The following is an 18,908-nucleotide window of genomic DNA, read 5'->3' as shown; positions in this document are numbered from 1 at the left end:
GTGTGTGGTTCCAGAAATCTCCAGATATTACCCATCCCGTCTAAGACGAGACTTCTGCTCTGACAGTCACCGTTTGTTTCATCCTCCCTCGCCTGCTCAAGGAAGTGTCAGAGATTATTGAGGGGTTTTCCTCGTTTGTCACCACGCCTGCATTTTCAGCCGACCGTCTCGGTATTATAAAGCGGCGAGTGAGAGGTGCCTGGCCAGTGATCGGGGGAAACAGCCGAACACTTGCAGCCACTTCGGACGAGCGCACTCCAGAGCAGCAGGTGGGAGTCGTGCCGAGAGCCGGAGAGAGAGAAGGCAGAGAGAGACGATGCATTGAATTCATGCATCACGATGGGCAAAAGGGAACAAATTCTAAAGAATTTGTTTTTTTGCCTCATCTCTTTTCTTCAAAATTACTTTGTTCTGCGTTTTCCCCCTTTGTAGTGTAGTCACAAAGAGGTCGGTGTTTACCTCCTGCAGCAATTATTCTTGTCGAGCACCTGGGCATACCGACCTGTTGACCAACGGCCTGAGTCGGGTTTTAATTTTTTCTCTGTAGTAATTTGTCAGGCTCCTCCACAGTCAGGGGTAAAATAAGAAGCTGTAAAAGGGAGAGCCGCCTGTCTCCATTACAAATGAGCCAATCGAGTTATTTTGTATTTTTGTTTCTTCCAGGTTATTATCTATATTCTGCGTGAACAAACAAAGACACGAAAATGCTGCTTTCTTGGAATTATTTTCAAAAACTCAAGAACTTCAAAAACTCTTCTCGGAGTATCGACTTGAACAACAACAACAGCTTTGATGCTGGGGCTAAATATTCTAAGTATGTTTATAACCTTGTTATTATTATTATTAACCGATGTTAATATATTTCTCTTCCAATGACAAGAGAAAGGGGTATAATGGGTTATTTATCGTTACATTGTTCCTGCGTTAAGTCAGGTGTACATATATTATTTTTATAACTTTGATGAATTTCTAACCTAATAGCACAATACGACGCGCCTTGTCTCCTTAACTCCAGAAACAGCTGCTTAGTTTCTCGTCTTTCTTTGTTCCTTCAGGCATTTCGAAGATGACCTTAAAAAGATTAAAGAAGAGAAAAAGGCGGAAATTGTCCCGGAAATTCAAGTAGAAAAGGTAAATAATGTAATGAAAGGAAGTATCCACGTTCTCTTGCCAAAATTGCAAGAAAAAAAACGCAACAGAAATTACTAGAGACCTTATGTCAGAAATACATGGTTCCTAAACTATTATTTCAGGGGGCATCTATGGGGGGAAACTCTCTTTTCAAATGAATTGGGACTAGATCAAATGTAACGTTAGTTCTCTGCCCGCGCCTTCCCAGATGCCCCCTCGGAGCTGCGCTCAGAACCCGGCTCGCTCCCGGTGTCCGTTCTTCATCAAAGTCAAGAACATCGAGGACAGCTCCAGTCTGCAGGACACTCTGCACCACAGATCCGCGAAGGTAAACCAATTTTTTCTCAATATTTCAATATAAACGGTTAGGACGTTATTAACTAGGTTCGGAAATGCACACAGTATTTTAAAATAAACCACCTCATAAAAGACATGCCTTTTGGAGCAGGTACTTTATTAAAGGTAAAATACCTTTAAAATCTCAGATGTAATGGGCTCTGTAATTAAATATCATACAGTTCCTTTAGTAGTTATTTGATTTAGGTTGGAAATACTGTATGCAGACGCGGGAGTTAAAAAGTATTGAACTGAAGTTCTTTTGCTTTCCCGATTTCAGCACCTTCCCTGCAAGCCCAGCGTCTGTCAGGGGTCCATCATGAACCCCAAGTCCCTGTCTCGCGGGCCGCGAGACAAGCCGGTGCCAGCAGACGAAATCCTGGTCCAGGCTATTGAATTCGTGAACCAGTACTATCAGTCTTTTAAACAGTAAGTTCGTGCTCATCTTTCGCCTTTACGAAATTGTACAAATACGGGACAGCGGGCAATGCTCAGGCATTGGTAAAAGGGACGCTCTCGGTTAACCAGTCACAGTCATTGATCGGGCGTTAGTCTTGTGTGTGTTTGATATTGAATTTGAGAACAAATAAGCGAATCGGTGGAAGAATGAGAAGGAGTCTGCAGGGAGGGGCAGTAAACGTGTACAGTATATAGCCATATTGGTGCACCTGCACTGAAACATTAAAACGGCGCAGCGGGTTCTTGGGCGCATGAATAACTCCAGACATGACGTCATTCCGCCAGGCCGAGGACGGAGGACCACCTGGCTCGCGTGGAAGCGGTCACCATGGAGATTGAGAAAACCGGAACCTACCAGCTGACCTTCGACGAGCTCGCGTTTGCGGCGAAGCAGGCGTGGCGGAACGCGCCCAGGTGCATCGGCAGGATCCAGTGGGCCAACCTGCAGGTACAGAAGCGGCGATTTCTGCAGGTCTCGGCCGGTCGTCGTTAGGTTTCGACTGGTGCCCTTCTGCCAGGGCGCAACTTCCAATTGCAGTTATGTACTGTCGCTCACAGCAGTCACAACACCTTAAACTGCATTCCTGTCGGCTACCGACCTGTCAGTGAAACATTTTGGATTGTTTATTCTAACGTGCTTGCGTTTGATAAAGCAGTCAGGAAAAACATTTATATAGCCTACTGTATGGTGATATTTTTTTTGCGGTTTATCAGTGTAGCCGTGAAGCTGAAATGTCTGTGCACGCGTGTGATTTCTCCGTGTTGCGTGCAGGTCTTCGATGCCCGGCAGTGCACTACCGCCAAGGAGATGTTTGAGTTCCTGTGTAATCACCTGAAGTACGCCACCAACGAGGGAAACCTGAGGTGAGCACTGCAGCCCCAACAACTAATCATGGTCTGTGACCTTTCTCTGGGGTCCCGCTGAGGGCAGAAGTTGGTTAGTAGACGTGCGGGGGGTAACCTTTAGGGTCTCCCGGTGCCACATGGGCTTCGCCAGCTCCGGTAGTGTTAACAGGCACAGCTCACCCGTAACCCCGCCGACCTGCCCTCACCTGGGCAGACTGGTGCTCTAGAACACGTCCTTTTTCTCACCCGCGGGTCTGGTGGCCTTGACCGAGAACAGGCGTGAAGCGCCAAGTTAAGGAGCAGGAGCAGTACCAGGTCTGCACGTCTAGCCTGAGGCTGACGGCTTTTTTTTTTCCGCGCTGCAGTAAAAAGGGATTCCTACCGACTGCGTGTTCGCTTCTCGCACAGGTCCGCGATCACGGTCTTCCCGCAGAGGAGCGACGGGCAGCATGACTTCCGGGTGTGGAACAGCCAGCTGGTGAAGTACGCGGGGTACCAGCTGCCCGACGGCACAGTCCTGGGGGACCCCACCAGCCTGGAGTTCACAGAGGTACGGCCAGCGCGGAGATCGCATCGCGAAGCGCTTCTTTATCCGGGTTCCGGCTTAATGGCGTGTGTGGGCTCCCAGATTCTAAAACAAAAAGTCAACACATACTAAAGAACAAAATGCACCGAGCTGAAGTCAGATACCCACCGAAATATTTTAGCATCCTCTTCGAATGAACTGCTGCACTCATCCAATTTTGCAGGATTCAAAGACGCGTTTTTTTTTAGGTGAGCGTTAAGGTCATTGCTCCGGCCGCTGCTGACAAACGACACTCTCTCTCTTTCTCCCGCACCTTGCAGCTGTGTGTTCAGCTGGGATGGAAGCCCCGATACGGCCGTTTCGACGTGCTGCCCCTGGTGCTGCAGGCTAACGGGGACGACCCCGAACTCTTTGAGATCCCCCCTGAGCTCGTTCTGGAGGTCCCAATGGAGCATCCACAGTAGGTGTCAAGTTTTCCTTTCGCTTTACAAAGAGAAAAAAAACAACAATTTGCTTGGACCTTTCTAGATGGGCAATGTTTTCTCTTCTTTGCCGGGACAGTGTGGTCCCGAGTAATTTCAGCAGCAGCACTGCCATGTCAGGTATACAGCGGGCATCACTCCTGTGTGCGGGCTATTCTGCCGGTCTGATGTGATGGAATCAGGCCCGACCCACTCTTCCCCCTCCTTCCCCCAGGTACAAGTGGTTCAAAGAGATGGACCTCAAGTGGTACGCTATGCCAGCTGTCGCAAACATGCTTCTCGAAGTGGGGGGGCTGGAGTTCACTGCCTGCCCCTTCAACGGCTGGTACATGGGCACCGAGATCGGCGTGAGGGACTTCTGTGATGCCAACCGCTACAATATCCTGGAGGTGAGGGCCTTTTCGGTACAAGCCAGACCGAGCAATGGAGCACAGTGTGAGGTTTTAAAATATCCTATATTACAGTGATCTGACCGAGGATGCCTAAAAAATGAGGGGGAGTATTTTAAGCTTTTACCAGCCAGTAAGCAAAGCATAGGTGCAATATTCAAGACTCATGCACACAGGCGTGCTTGAATTAATGCTTAAATGAAGGAAAAGGGTGAGATCTTTCTGCATGGCAGGTTTTCTGTGCTTTTGCAACTCCTGAGGACAGTGCTGCTAACTCCCTGCAAGTGTCCCCAGTGAGCCTCATTCCTGCTCAGCTTTACTACAGCAAGAGCACATTTCCATCACCTCACAGGCTCAGTCTCTGCGCTCCTGTTGTGAAAATAGCGAGTGGGAGACTATGGTCGCCAGAGGGGGCTGTGTCTATGTGGGAGGCCAGCTGTGCGAGCCTTTGTCCTGAGCTGCGGTAGCTCAGCTCAGTAAACGGGAGTCAACGTGCTTTCTTTCTTCTCCAGGATGTAGGCAGGAGGATGGGACTGGAGACGCACAGGCTCTCCTCCCTGTGGAAGGACGAGGCCCTGGTTGCCATCAACGTCGCTGTCATTCACAGCTTCCAGGTACGCTGTCATTCCGAACCCGGCTGTCAGAATCCAGCAGGGCTGATTCGGACTCTGTGCGGGGCTGGAGTGAAAAGTTGAGAGAGAGAGCGTGCGAGAGCGTGCGAGAGCGTGCGAGTTCCGTTACCGGAGTCCAAATCGTTAGGCAATGCCGTGGTCAAGAAGGAGGGCAGAGATCCGTAATCCAGAGAGCAGAGTGCAAAAAACCAAATCCGATCCAGGAGGCAGGTGCGTAGTCAGGGGTGAGGCAGAACCCGTCATCCAAAACGTTGCTAGGCAAACAGGCGAATGGAGCAGCTCTGGTGAGTGAAACTCAATAGTGAGCATGGAGAGGTGTGGCAGAAAGGTTTAAGTAGGGAGAAAGGGGAAAACAGGTTGGATAATTGATGGATTGCGGCGAACAGGGCAGGTTGGAATGCGGTGGCGGGTGCGTGGTGACTGACACCGCCAGGAGTGGCACAGCCAGGGCCTGCCGGGGAACTGCTCACCCTCAGTGTCCTGGCAGCGAGGTGCAGCTCGGTATGTTTGAACTTGTGAATTTAGCCTGTGGCAAGTTTAGTGCCGTGTGTGTGTGTGTGGGGGCAGGGATATTAAATTAACCTTTTTTTTTAATTCACTCACAGGTTAGGATTAGTTTTTTGGGGAATGAATCTCATTTTTTGGAGCGAAAAACAGAAACTGAAACGCTGTCGTGCGAGCCCGTAAACCTGGTGAAATGCAGCGCGATACTTGCCTCTTCGGAGGATGTAGCCCCTGTTCCTCAGTCTCCCCTGTCCTTGCTCTGCAGAAGCACAACGTGACGATAATGGACCACCACTCGGCCGCCGAGTCCTTCATGAAGCACATGCACAACGAGTTCCGCCTGCGGGGGGGCTGCCCTGCGGACTGGGTGTGGCTGGTGCCGCCCATGTCCGGCAGCCTCACGCCAGTCTTCCACCAGGAGATGGTCAGCTACATCCTGAGCCCCTTCTACTACTACCAGGTACAGGGCTGACTGCCGGACGATGAAGGGGGCGGCCAGGCCAGGGCAGGGGTCAGCCACCCTGGATCTGAAGGGTCACAGTGTTCTCTGGTTATCGCTCCTGCTGAGCTCTCAGTGACTTCACTGTATCGATCGGTCCCTCAGACAGAGGAAGTTAACAGATCTCTGCTCACTGACTATTTAAGGTCACAAAATCAGCTAAACTTTCCCTTGCCTCTCCAGGACCAAGGTTGCGGACTCTATGGGTGCTAGTAGACTGTAAAGGGAAGGCTAACTGAAAAGCATAATGCACAGCACAGGACAGTACGATATAAACAGCATGTATCATCTGCACAAACAGCACCTTTTCATATAAGGTTATCAGCCTTATTACTGTAAAAGGGGCTGATTCCCTGTGAGATACTCTAGGTTTAATTGTAACTGCCTTGTGCCTGTTGCCTGTGACCCTGTATTGGATAAAGCAGTTAGACAATGGATTTGGATGGATGTAACTGAGCTAATAACTGTTCCAGTAAATACCATTGTGATTTAAAAAATAAGTCAATCAAAAACCCTTATATTCTCCAAGCAAGTTGTAAGCTAAAATGCTGCATATACATACCTGATTTCATTGCATTTTGGATGTATCCACGGACAGGCTGAGGGCCTCTTTCTTCCATATAGCTGGGCTCGTGCATAACTCCACAATCTTGTTTTTTAAAGCCGGATCCCATGACGGTCCATGTCTGGAAGGATGAACAGAAAAGACCAAAGAAGAGGAAGATCTACTTCCGGGACCTAGCCAGGTAATTACATTGTGGCAGAGAAGATGTCTGGAGTTTTCAGTGAAGGTTCGGGAGGAGGTCAGGCCCTCTCATCGGCCCGTAGCCCTCCATTGTCACATCTGAAGCCACTCCCTGCCCCATCCCTTGGAATCAAAAGGTGGCGAGGGAGACGTCTTAGTAAGGGTTTGAATGATGCGCTGAAAGACAGAGGAAGTCAGCAAGCGAGGCCTTTGCTGAAGAACACAGTGCAGGGGAACAGAAAGAAGGGCTGAGCTGCAGCAAGAAGGGTGGGACTGTGTGTCCAGGGAAGGGAAGGACGCAAGACTAATCACAGCGTGATGAACATGTTTACCTCCATTCCCAGAGCCGTCTTCTTCACCTCCTCCCTGATGCGCAAGGTCATGGCGGCCAGGGTGAAGGCCACCGTCCTGTACGCCACCGAGACGGGCAAATCCGAGACCTTCGCCAAGAAACTCAACACCATGCTGAACTGCGCCTTTAACTCCAGGGTGAGGCTCCTTACCAACCGTACAGTCAGCACAGCAGAGCGAGTGCTCTTGCATGCAGTGAAAGCCGATGGGCACACATCAGCACAAGAACAGCTGTAGTGAGACTCTGGCCGAGGGGCCGGAGTGTTCCTCTGGAAGATCAGTGGTATCTGGTGCTGACCTTGTCTTTCCTGGCAGGTGCTGTGCATGGAGGACTACGATTTCACTGACCTGGAGAAGGAGACCTTCCTGGTCATCGTCACAAGCACGTTTGGAAATGGAGATTCTCCGGGGAATGGAGAGGTGTGTGTGTGTGTATTTGTGAAGGCTGTCTGCTGATGCTGAACCTTGTCTGGCACCTTGTTGTGCTTAGGACTGCATTATCAATTACTCCACCACTGTCAATATAACTTTAAAACTGTCATTATATATAGGATACATTGTGTGGGATATTAATGAATGTACTTGTTTTATTTAACAGACTTTCAAGAAATCATTGTTCGCCCTGAAGCGTCTGAAAAACAAGTTGAGGTAGGTAGCTAGACTGTTTGTGGGCTGCTAGTTGTAGGATTAATATGCATTGCCAGGTCAGAAATTCTCCAGCATCCACTCCTGGCAGGAGATTGAAGACCGGTGGTGCTCACTCTCTGTCTCCGCAGGTACTGTGTGTTTGGCCTGGGCTCGCGGATGTACCCCCAGTTCTGCGCGTTTGCCCACGCCGTGGACAAGAAGCTGGCAGACCTGGGGGCACAGCGGCTGACCCTCACTGGAGAGGGGGATGAACTGGGCGGTCAGGAGGAGGCCTTCTCCAGCTGGGCTGGCGTCGCTTTCAAGGTACGCTGGGCGAGGCATCGCGCTAGAGGCTAGACTGTATCCCCGTGTCAAAATGTCTTTGTTAGCACTTTTTAAAAGGCGTGCGCCTAAATTCTCTCTCTCGCGTGCGTTTGGTTAAAGGATGCCTGTGAGACGTTTGATATCCGTGGCCAGCTGAACATCCAGCTCCCTGGCAGTGACCGGCTGAGCAACACTTGGGACCCCAAGAGGTACCGTCTGGCAAACGAGAGCCAGACGCTGGACCTCATTAATGGTGAGTCTCCCGGGCGCGAGGAGCAGAGCTCTCGGATGAATCGCAGGAAGGTGGGAGGCTCTAGGCAGGGTGTCTTGAATACGTTGAGAAAGATCCTCTCACATAAATGTTTAGCATTTTTACACTTTTAAATATTTTGATGTTAACTGGAAAAAGCCAAACGTCATGGAGTCCTACTTTGAGCTATAACTTAAAAGATTAAATTGTATCATGTTATGTCTCGGTCTAAACATCTGTGAATTTCATACTTTTACAGAATTAGCCCCATTTAGAATACGAACTCGCACTTTAACTTTGAATTCACTTTTGTCCCCTTTCTAAAGCGCTTTCTACGATCCACTCGAAGGACGTTTTTGCCATGAAACTGAAAAAGAGACACAATCTTCAGAGTCTGCACTCAAGGTACAATATTATATTTTGATCATAGTCATCTAGATGTTTTAATAATCCCCAAATGTCCTCTTCTGGCAATATACAATAGAAAGAGATCAGTAGTATTTTAGTCTTCAACATTTCCATTCAGTACCATCAGGAATTTGCAGCAAGAGAGCATTTTCCATTTGGAATCTTCCAATCGTATATTTCTAAGTGGGTAGTATGTTGAAACAGTGATCACATAAAGTGGTCCCCGTGTCTTAGTATAAAGACAGAACTTGCTCATGTGGGACGTTTCAGAATTACTCTTCCCCAGTGTTCACATGGATGTAGACGGCCATCCCTTTTGTCAGCAGCTGGATTCCCAGAACGCCCAGCAGCACGAGAATCACTGGCTCACCCCCTTTCCTTTCTTCCAGCCGTTCCACTATCCTGGTGGAGCTGGTCAGCCATGGGACACAAGATCTGCGCTACCTCCCCGGAGAGCACATCGGGGTGCTCCCAGGAAACTGCGCCCAGCTGGTCAGCGGCGTCAGCGAGCACCTCAACGACGCGCCACCGTCCAACCAGACCCTGCGCCTGGAGGTGTGTCCCAGCACCAGCAAGGGTAAGAGTGTGGCCCAGCCGTAACGGAGATGCCCACCGAGCAGAACCAGGGCAGCACTGCTGTCCAAAATGAACACATCGAATGCCCCACATTTCAGAGAGTATGAGTGGCCCAGAGTTCATGAAGAAACCAGGGGAACAGACCTTTCGGAGAAAATATGGGAAATGCAGTTTCTTGTGTATCTGTGCAGTTTAAGGGCTCATTAAAATATAGAAACTTCTGTTTATAAAGGAGGAGCCCTGTGCTTCTTTCTTTCTTTTTTTATGTATGCAACTAATATTAAACATTTTGTGTTTGTCAAACTCATATATAAAATTTATATTGTCCCTTTGCTCACTTGTCATGCTGCGTATTTTTCACCAGGGGGCGCTGCGGACTGGGAGACAGACACCCGTTTCCCAGCATGCACCCTGTCCCAGGCTCTGACCTACTTCCTGGACATCACCGCCCCGCCCTCCCAGAGCCTCCTCCGCAAACTGGCCCAGCTGGCCGGAGAAGACAGCCACAGGGAGCGGCTGCTCACTCTGGCACAGGTGCGCCATGGCGGGGCAGAGGGGGGAAACACACCTGGGCACAGGTGTCACAGGGCATCAGCACCAGCTGGATAGGCACTCAGCACCTCTCATTATTGTCCTGGTTTTGCAGTATGCAAGGCATTGAAACAGATATTAACCCCCACATATACACTGCATTGAAACAGATATTTACCTCCCAGAAATACAAGAACTAGCTGTTGTTGTGTTATGGTGAAATCAAGTTTTACAGAAGTGTTGTGTGGTCCCTGGGCTACTACACATAAACTACAGCAGGCCTGTTTCAGTCCTCAGAACAAAGTGCGTTTTTCTAATAATGCATCTATCTGATCACTGTAAGAGAAAGACACTTCACGTTGACCATGAAAGTAAAAGTATTGATCTGAATAATGACTAAATCACAAAAAACCTGTCCATGCAGGGAGAGCTGTGTTTTTGACCAAAGCGATATCTAGTAACAATCTTGTGCTTGTGGGTTGCCCTGCAGGACACCAAGGAGTACAACACCTGGAAAACGTTCAACAGCCCCACCTTCCTGGAGGTCCTGGAAGAGTTCCCCTCCCTGCAGCTCCCTACCACCTTCCTCCTGAGCCAGCTGCCCCTGCTGAAGCCCCGCTTCTACTCTGTCAGCTCCTCCGTGGATCGCCACCCTGGGGAGATCCATCTCACGGTGGCTGTTGTCCGCTACAACACCAGAGGTATTCCGAGGGCTATCACTTGAAGACTTGATGAGTTTAACTGCATAGTCGTGATACCAGCAGCGCTGTCCGCGCTAGTCTAGTTAGAACTGCAGCTACTGATGGGAGCAACAGGGAGACGCTGGGTTCTTTCCCCTGTGCCAGCGTGTGACCCCCCCCTGCCCTGTGTTTCAGATGGACAGGGGCCTCTGCATCACGGCGTCTGCAGCACCTGGCTCGACACCATCAAGGAGGGAGACGTGGTGCCCTGCTTCATCCGCAGGTACTGCACCCCACCCAGAAACACTCCAGTTAATGCTGGCGTTAAAAATCGGCGTTGAAACACAAGCAGAGTTTTTTTTAAACACTGTAAACCCCACAGCTGGACAGCCCCGGCCCTCTGAGCTGAGATCTGGGGCTGTGAGCTTTTCGGATCCCCACCTCATGCTGTTCAGGAGCCCCAAAGAGACAGGAGGCGTCACGCCTTGTTCCGTTAAAAAAAAAAAAGATGTTTATTTTCAATGATAAGGTCCCTGAGCATCTTTGTTTTCTGCGTGATAAACAGCCCCGTGTGTTCCTTGAATCTGCACCCAGAAGCTCTGTGCTGACTATGCTCCCTGCTCTTTGCAGTGCTAATGGCTTCCACCTCCCTGAGGACCCCACCACTCCAGCTATTCTGGTCGGACCCGGGACCGGCATCGCGCCCTTCCGGAGCTTCTGGCAGCAGCGGCTGCATGACCTGGAGACCAGAGGTAACTGGCTCCGCCGCGCCTACTCGCCCAGGTCACCCCGACACTGGCCGGCTGGGACCCCGGGGAAGGTCAGGGGGATCAGAGCGAGACGGGTGCACTCACCTTCCTTTCCCTCTGCTGTGTGCGCAGGGGTCCGAGCGGCGCCCATGACCCTGGTGTTTGGCTGCCGCCAGTCCAACACAGACCACCTGTACCAGAAGGAGACCCTGGAGCTCAAGCGCAGGGGGATCCTCAAGGACGCCATCACCGCTTACTCCCGGCAGCCCGGACAGCCCAAGGTGAGAGGCATGCCAACACGCCCAGACCTGTGCCAGCCTCTGCCCTGGCTCGCTCCTGGCCGGACCCCTTGTGTGTTCTGCTTTCCGTTCTAGCTGAGCTCCTGATGCAGTCAGCTACAGGGTTTCTTGCTGATTGTGCAGAACTTTTTTTCAGCTCCTAGGATGTTGCAGAGGGTTGGTAATGAGCATCAATCCTGAACCAGTTTCTGGGTTTCACACCTAACTGACTCCTGGTGTACATGAGTAGACACACGTTATTATTATTTGGGGAGTGTGATACAGTGCCAGGGCCACCTGCGTCTGTGGCCAATAACCATTTATTGACCACAAGAGCTGTGCAGACCATTTCAATCGTGAGCTGAGGACGGAGTTTCCATCCTGATCTTTTTTTTTATAACAGGACACCCACAGCAGGGCATTTTTGGAAGCATAGAATAAGTGCACAGGGATGTTGAAAAGGGAAAACCAAGCAGATTGTTAATCCCATACAGCTCTGCTGGAATGAAATCTTAAATTGACTGTGGAGTCGCGCAGGACCAGGGTTGTGAACCACTGCTAGAGCACATTTCTACTGTAATTCTCTTCAATGGCAGAATCATTTAAGCCATCGAGTCAATTAAGAGAAAGGGAGGACACGTTGTAACGCTGTGCTCTCTCGACTCCACCGTTAGCTAGAACTGTTGCTTTGCTCTGGTGTGCGCGGTCCTGCACAGTAACCCAGGAGCTGAAGACGCTGTCGGTGCTCTTTGCGCAGGTGTACGTCCAGGACGTGCTGCGGGACAGGTTGTCCGAAGAGGTGGTCAGAGTCCTGCATCAGCAGCAGGGGCACATCTACATCTGCGGAGACGTGAGGATGGCGCGGGACGTGGCGGAGACTCTCGCGCAGATCCTTGCCCACAAGCTGGGCATGAGTCTGGAGCAGGCTGCCAACTATCTGTCCCAGCTCAAGGTGAGGATAGCGGGAGACTCCCCGACTGCTCCCCGGCAGTATGGCGTGGTGGGCAGGGGCTCTGGACTCCCAGCTGGAAGGTTGTGGCTTGTGGGTTCAAATCCCAGGTGAGACACAGCTGGTGTCCCCACCCGGCTGTGTAAATGGGTCAAAATGCAAGTTGCTTTGGTGGAAGGATCAGCCAAATAAATCAGTCAGTCAGTAGTAAGAGCTCACCAGGTAAACATGAGATTAACAGAAAAGACTGCCATGTGTGGTCTGTTTTCATGACAAACAATGTCAGACACCAAGTTCTGGCAACCAGAAATGTTTACCAGCTTATAATCGTTTTATCCTGCAGCACAAGTTGTGAAGAACACAAGCTAGGGCCAGTTAAATAGGCTCAATGGTCTGATACAGGAATTATCTCACGAAAACGCTCAACGTTCATGAACAATGCAGTGAAACTAGTGCTTGGTTGAGGTCATTCAGAATAATGTTTATAGTTTACGATTTTCACAGTTTTAATTAATTTTTAGTACATGACAAAGCAGGAAACCTTAGCTCAATTCTTTTTAACTGAAAATGTGTACATTAAATTGTTTTCGTACAATACCTTTACTCTAAATTTATTCTCCGAGTTCTAAACGCTGTTGGGTTAACTGTGTGAAGACAGTGCCTTAACATGCTGGATTATTTCATTCTTTCCAGACCGAGAAGAGGTATCATGAAGATATATTCGGAGCAGTGTTTCAGAAATGAGAGACAAGAGCTGGAGCTTGGATCACTACAGGACCAAAGATCTCCAGCACTGAGTTACTGAGATGAAGAAATACGACAGATTATGTGTAAAATGAAGTGACTTCTGCATTCTTTACTGAAAGATTATATATTTTGTAAGTTAATGTATTTATAAGATAGTCTAGCTATAAGGAAGAGATGATAATATTGCAGTTTAATATGGTATTTTGTATTTAATTTTGTTCATGTTTTTAATGTTATTTTATTACCTTTAAACACTGATGAACAGTGGAGTTAAACATTGAAATGAAGATAGCCAGTGCTTGGAATATGCATCATTGTATATTAACTGATTAAGCTGAAAACAATGACAGCTGTTCACGAATGGAAAATCAGTGTACGTCTTTTAAATGCGTTGCGTTTTCATGGTATGCTACCTAACTGGTGAAAGGGTCTTTTCAGTCTTCATCTGAAGCTTGACTTTTTAAAAAAATGATATTGATCTTTGGATCAGGACATTGGTCAGCCTGTTGGTACTGTATGTGTCTATGGCACAAACTCTCTCCAGGGCCTTGCTCTGCTGGGTTAGAGGAGAGCTGCACAACACCTTTGTATGTAGGATATGCAAATAAATATCAGATAAAAATGGACAGAAGGACTTTTATAGAACTTGAGTACAAAAACAGATGTATATAGAAATGCTTTCACTATAGCAGCAGAATTATGTATGATAATAATTTTGATTTTTCTTCTGTAAATTATATTCTAAAGTCTGTTACACAAGCTCTTTTTAGAAACAGGCCACTCTTAATTATTCTTGTATATTGGCTAATAGAAAAAATCCTTTCAATAGCTTTACTTTTACTTGATAAGACTTTTGAATACCGAAGGCCTAAGGGATTCCATATGAATGAAGTGCTACTGCCATATATATATATATTTAATTAAAAATTATGTACGTGTGAAATACTGAAAAATATAAATAAACAATTTTCCATGTTAAAGTCTGTTCACTTTTCGTTATTCTTGAAGCCACAGGATCGCTCAATGCATGATGCAGGATTTAGTCTGTTTGCTCTCAATTCTTCAGGCACAAATTAAGAAAAACGTAACTGGGAGTAGGATGTCCAATTTGTCATAGGAACAGATTCCCGAAAGGGTCACGTCTGTCTGCACGTGATGAAAGTAGCTGACCGAAGCCCAGATTTCCGTCAGCTGTAGGGAAATCGGGGGTAAAGTGGATGAAAATACCTTTCTGCTCTTCATCAGGCTTCTGTATACAAAGCTGCCAAATTCCCCCTCTCATCTGAAAGAAGCATACATACATTTGAATCAAATCATTTCAGTTCTTAACCCCAATGCTAACCTTATCATAAAATCAAGCATGCATATTGCACAATTACTATAATGTGAAAAAATAGCTTTCACTTTAATAAGAATAGTACATTATTTCATTACCATTATCATTATTGAATAAACAATGATCATGTGAGTGTATGAACAACCCGTTACATTGTGCAGCACCTAGAAGCGCCTGATAGCTGAGCTGGACTTTTGGATTTAGTGTTTGGGACAGGATGTGCACGGGCTTAACTTTCCACTGGAGTTTATTCGTCATAAAATGGTACAGTTTTTACCTAATGTGAACCTAATCATTTAAAGTATGAGGACAGTCACACTTATGCTGTGACAAGAAAGACTCTACTGTGCAATCGATTCCACGGCATCAAACTGAAAGCTAATTAATGATAATGCAGGTATCATATGGCTATTGTGTGATTATCACATAAGCAATAATGTACTCATAATTAAGAGATAGTAAATATCTCATAATTATGAGATAAATTATCTCGTAATTACAAGATAATATACTTTTTCATAATTATGAGATCATAATTTGTCATAATTACAAGATAACATGAGTTTTTTTTCCTTTGATGGCAGCAATGTGCTTCCATACTAAATCACTATAGCTAAGATCTAAGAGTGGCTCAGTCTGGTCAGCTCTGGGATGGGAGGCCGTTTTATGAACAGCAGGCTATTGCTGTTAGTGGCGTCAGTAGACCACTAGGTGGCACTCTTCTTGCTAGCCCAGATTTTTTAAAGCAGTGCAGGACAACTAGCAAGAGGCTGTGAACTGTGTACAGGTGAACACAGAGGCACAACGAAATCCAGAAATGGCTCTGACATGTCCAGAGAGACTCCTTGAATGCTACCAGTGAAAAGAGTTTTCCCCCTGTGCGACTTTTTCAGCGACATGCTTCCTGGAGGTCAGACAGTACTGTAATCTAATTTGGTGTTTTCCCAAATTAGACTATTTTGACGGTTACTGTATATTCCTGTCGTGGCTCTTTTACACATATGGATATAACATTTATTGCTCCCAACGATGAGTACATATCTTCTCACAGAAGAGCCTGAGGTGTCCTCCCTCCCCTCCAGTGTCAAACTAGCTATGGGCGCATTGCCCTGGGCAGAACAGCATTGCCCTGGGCAGACAACCACCCAACAGTACGCTGGGTGAGGAGTTTGCAGACAATGAGTTTACCCATCTAGTGATGTAAATAGGTCACTTGTTTTTAACAACTCAATGAAGAAAACATAGCGTACCTTTTGGTGACATTTTAACACAGCACCTATTGCTTGTTGACGTAAATGGGGCGATTGTTCGCATTCTTTCGATATTGCAGAATCTAATGTGCCTCCCTGAACGTCAACAAAGAGACTGCAAAAGAATTCTTAAACCTCCGTGGGTACATCATTTCTTGGAACTGTGATTAACTCCGCACATGCTCGACAATCTATTCGTGGAAATACATTTTAGGGTCCTCCAAAATCCAGCACAAAGTTCAGACTTCATATCTGCACATTAAACAATAAGAAAAGAGATCTGAAGAGAGCAGCAGTCCAGTGCATTATGTACAGCAGTGCAGGTGGACTGCAAACTGCATCACTTTGAAACCTGAAGCTGTGTCAAGAAAAACAACCTCTTGAGATGACATGTAATCTCTTATTTTTATTCATGACCAGATGGAAAAAGCATAGCCTTAGCTTGCCTACATGCCAACATCTAACATCTTTTCACCAATATTCCCTCTTAATTCCTGCACTTTTATCTGGAGTTTCTGTCCAATCTTCTCCATGTTTTCGGAGAATCAATTTTCCCAAAAGCATTAACCATCCTCAGGATGTCCAACCCCAGAAGACCTGCAAGCTGCTCATTGTGTTCCAGCAGCACAAATGCCTCCAGCTATCGCACTACCTGAAAGACACAACAGCCCCAGGGAATGAGCCCGACACCACAATTCCTGTGTTGACCGAATGCACACATGTACATATTGGATCGCAATGTGTTTGTAGATTTAGCTTACATGAGTGTGTGCAGTGTGCTGTGTGCCCGTAGGCAGAACTTCATGCTCTTACCCGGGAGGGGGGTTAGTAACTAACTGACTCCAGCTCCACTCCTCCATCGATGACAATGGCGTTCACATCAGAGAAGGGCAGCCGGTGTTTGAACTCCAGAAAGGGAACATCGTTCACAGCGACCTTGAACATCAAACAGACGGGATCAACGCTGGACGAAGAGAACCATAACCTTCCAGATTCTAACTGAGGTCTAGCAAGCACTCAGATTGGAATACTTGTTTTTTTCCATATTAAAATACTTAAGTATCACACTGAGTCATCACATGTTTTTCAAATTTGAACAAATATAGACACTACTGTATGTACTATATCTGTTGTGTCAGGCACAAAGGGAAGAGGAGGTCTCCGTCAGACCTTTCAGTAGAGCTGTTCTGCAGGATCTGCATAAATCACTGGTCCAGGAAAGTGTCTTTATAAAGCAGTGAGCAGAACAGGGGTAATAACTGGGAGTACAGAAGGGGAGAAGGCAGAGAGGTGTCTCACTTGGTAGCAGTCTTGGTAGACGGTGATGGTGAGCTTAAAGGAGGAGCCTGGGGGGGCTGCGGTCTTATATCTGCGCTCCTCCATGCCCCACGTCTGGAATCGCATGGAGTTGCACACCACATAGTTCTTCAGCCGGCCGTAGCGCGGGTTGAACTGGAAGGCGATGTCGGCGGCAGGGTGTTCCTCAAGGCCACACTGGAGATTCAGGTGGAACCTGGGGAGGCCAGAGGGATTGAAGAGCTCCACCGGGTCAGCACCAGCACGCGAGCAAGCTGGGCCACGAGGACACACGCCGTCGGCAGCGAGGCCGAGAAGGCGCGGGGGCGAAGAAGGGACCAAATACGGACAGCGGAAGCAGAGAGGAGCCTGGGTCTTTTAGCAAGGCAGGACGTCACGTGTGACACCGAATGCAAGACTCTTCAGAAAACTGACGCGTTTCATTTTGATCAGGATCTCTACAGTCGTAGGGCTCTAGGAGATTATTACTGAGGCCCTGGTTAAAATCCCACCGCAGTGCAATTCCAGAGATTCTCCAGGTTATTGCAATAAACGCCTAGACACTACAACACATATCTAGGGCTCTGAACCCGATCATTCCAACTGTCTCCTGACAATATTGTTAACACAGACCCAACTCGGAAATTGCTCAATCATACATTTGGCACTATATACATTCGGCTGTTTATTCCATTAAACAAAAGGGTTAATTATCCTGGGCTCTCATCCAGCTTTTTGCTGGAGGATCTCAATTTAGCTGTTTCAGCAGCATGAAATATGTGAAGAGGAAGAAGAAGAATCCTTGCACTTATATTATGCTTTTCTGGACACTCCACTCAAAACACTTAAATGATCAGTAGAACAATTATTGAATTAGCGATCCAATAAGACTAGAAAAGAGACATGCTGGTCCTCCTGGTCCAGGAATTAAAAGCCTTTGAAGAGAAAGGGTCTCCAGACCTGGACTCCAACCACACACCCTTTTCATTACAGCCCCAAACTGACTCCCCCTGAACCTGCAGGCCCACAGCTAGCAAGCACAGCTGCAGGAGAAACAGGCGGCCCCCAGCGGGCACTGACCAGGTGACCCGGATCGATCACACCGATGCAGACCCACCTCTCAGCTCCCAGCCGGACCCTGCCGGTCACCGTGACGACCGCGCCCTCCCGCAGACCGCCTGGGACAGAGGTCACGAAGGGAACAGCCTGTGGAAGCACGAAAGACTCGCTGGAGAAAGCAGCGCACGGAAGAGAGGGGGCACTGTACAGCCAGGCATGACACAGGCCATGAGCCATGAAAAGGAAAGATGCTTGCAATTTGGCTTAACAAGAATATGTTTTACCAATCCATTACGCTAATCTAAACAGGATATTTAACTACAGTATACAGCCTACTAAAAACAGAAACAAGGGCACCCCCATCAAAGAGTTCAAGCAGGCTGTGATTGTAAATGAACCTGAAAGCAGGGTGTCATTGGAAATTATCCAAAAATATCCTGAAACTAGGTTCACACCTCCTCCTTCTCTCAACGACAGACTCGTTCCCTCTAATCCTCTCTATTCATGTGCAGGGCTTGACTTCACACCACCTGAGTGCCTCCCCCCTGCTCCCACCTCCTCCACACTCCCAGTTTATGCTACTTCTGCTGCTGACTTTCCTCTTTCACACCCGAACAAGGCTCGGCAGCCGAAAAAACGTTTTTCTTCGCTTTCCAGCATGGAACAAACCTTTACTTGTTCTCTCATCAGAGAGCTCTAACTCCCATGTAGACTACTCCCCCAGTGGCCGAATATTTAGACCACATCCACAGACAGGCTTGCAGTTATGCTGGGGTCTCGGTTTCAATGTGGAAGTCTTGAATGGTGAGAAACGTACCAGGTTTTTAAGGCACGGGTCCTTGACTTCGGCCATCTTTTCTCCGAGTGACTAATTCAACGACGGTCTAAGCATTATATATTTAAACAAAACCAACACAGGGAGGATTTTTGTGTCATGTTTTAAATCCA

At 47.7% G+C, this 18,908-nt stretch overlaps 2 protein-coding genes across 2 annotated transcripts; one reads left to right on the top strand and one right to left on the bottom strand.

Moving 5' to 3' along the window:
- The first annotated feature begins 213 nt into the window (after positions 1 to 213).
- On the top strand, positions 214 to 13,974 carry nos2b (nitric oxide synthase 2b, inducible). Its single transcript, XM_088907173.1, has 27 exons — positions 214 to 269; positions 664 to 814; positions 1,056 to 1,131; positions 1,340 to 1,459; positions 1,748 to 1,896; positions 2,212 to 2,374; positions 2,699 to 2,790; positions 3,181 to 3,322; positions 3,619 to 3,758; positions 3,995 to 4,169; positions 4,682 to 4,783; positions 5,571 to 5,765; positions 6,468 to 6,550; positions 6,894 to 7,038; positions 7,216 to 7,320; positions 7,499 to 7,548; positions 7,677 to 7,851; positions 7,972 to 8,104; positions 8,428 to 8,506; positions 8,899 to 9,086; positions 9,450 to 9,619; positions 10,107 to 10,317; positions 10,492 to 10,579; positions 10,927 to 11,048; positions 11,178 to 11,326; positions 12,081 to 12,275; positions 12,966 to 13,974. Exons 2-27 carry the CDS (start codon positions 705 to 707, stop codon positions 13,014 to 13,016), a joined length of 3,408 nt encoding a protein of 1,135 aa, XP_088763299.1. The 5' UTR covers positions 214 to 269; positions 664 to 704; the 3' UTR covers positions 13,017 to 13,974.
- Positions 13,975 to 15,991: 2,017 nt separating this feature from the next.
- On the bottom strand, positions 15,992 to 18,908 carry LOC148814349 (galectin-7-like). Its single transcript, XM_088907230.1, has 5 exons — positions 18,778 to 18,908; positions 18,019 to 18,107; positions 16,905 to 17,118; positions 16,419 to 16,541; positions 15,992 to 16,257 (listed from the first exon to the last, which is right to left on the bottom strand). The coding sequence occupies exons 1-4, from the start codon at positions 18,811 to 18,813 to the stop codon at positions 16,431 to 16,433; spliced, it is 450 nt and encodes a 149-aa protein (XP_088763356.1). The 5' UTR covers positions 18,814 to 18,908; the 3' UTR covers positions 15,992 to 16,257; positions 16,419 to 16,430.

The sequence above is a fragment of the Atractosteus spatula genome, chromosome 27 (assembly GCF_055471065.1).
Source record: "Atractosteus spatula isolate fAtrSpa1 chromosome 27, fAtrSpa1.hap1, whole genome shotgun sequence".
Taxonomy (NCBI): Eukaryota; Metazoa; Chordata; class Actinopteri; order Semionotiformes; family Lepisosteidae; genus Atractosteus; species Atractosteus spatula.
Note: the sequence above shows the minus strand (reverse complement) of the source record. Positions and strands in the feature narration are given on the sequence as shown.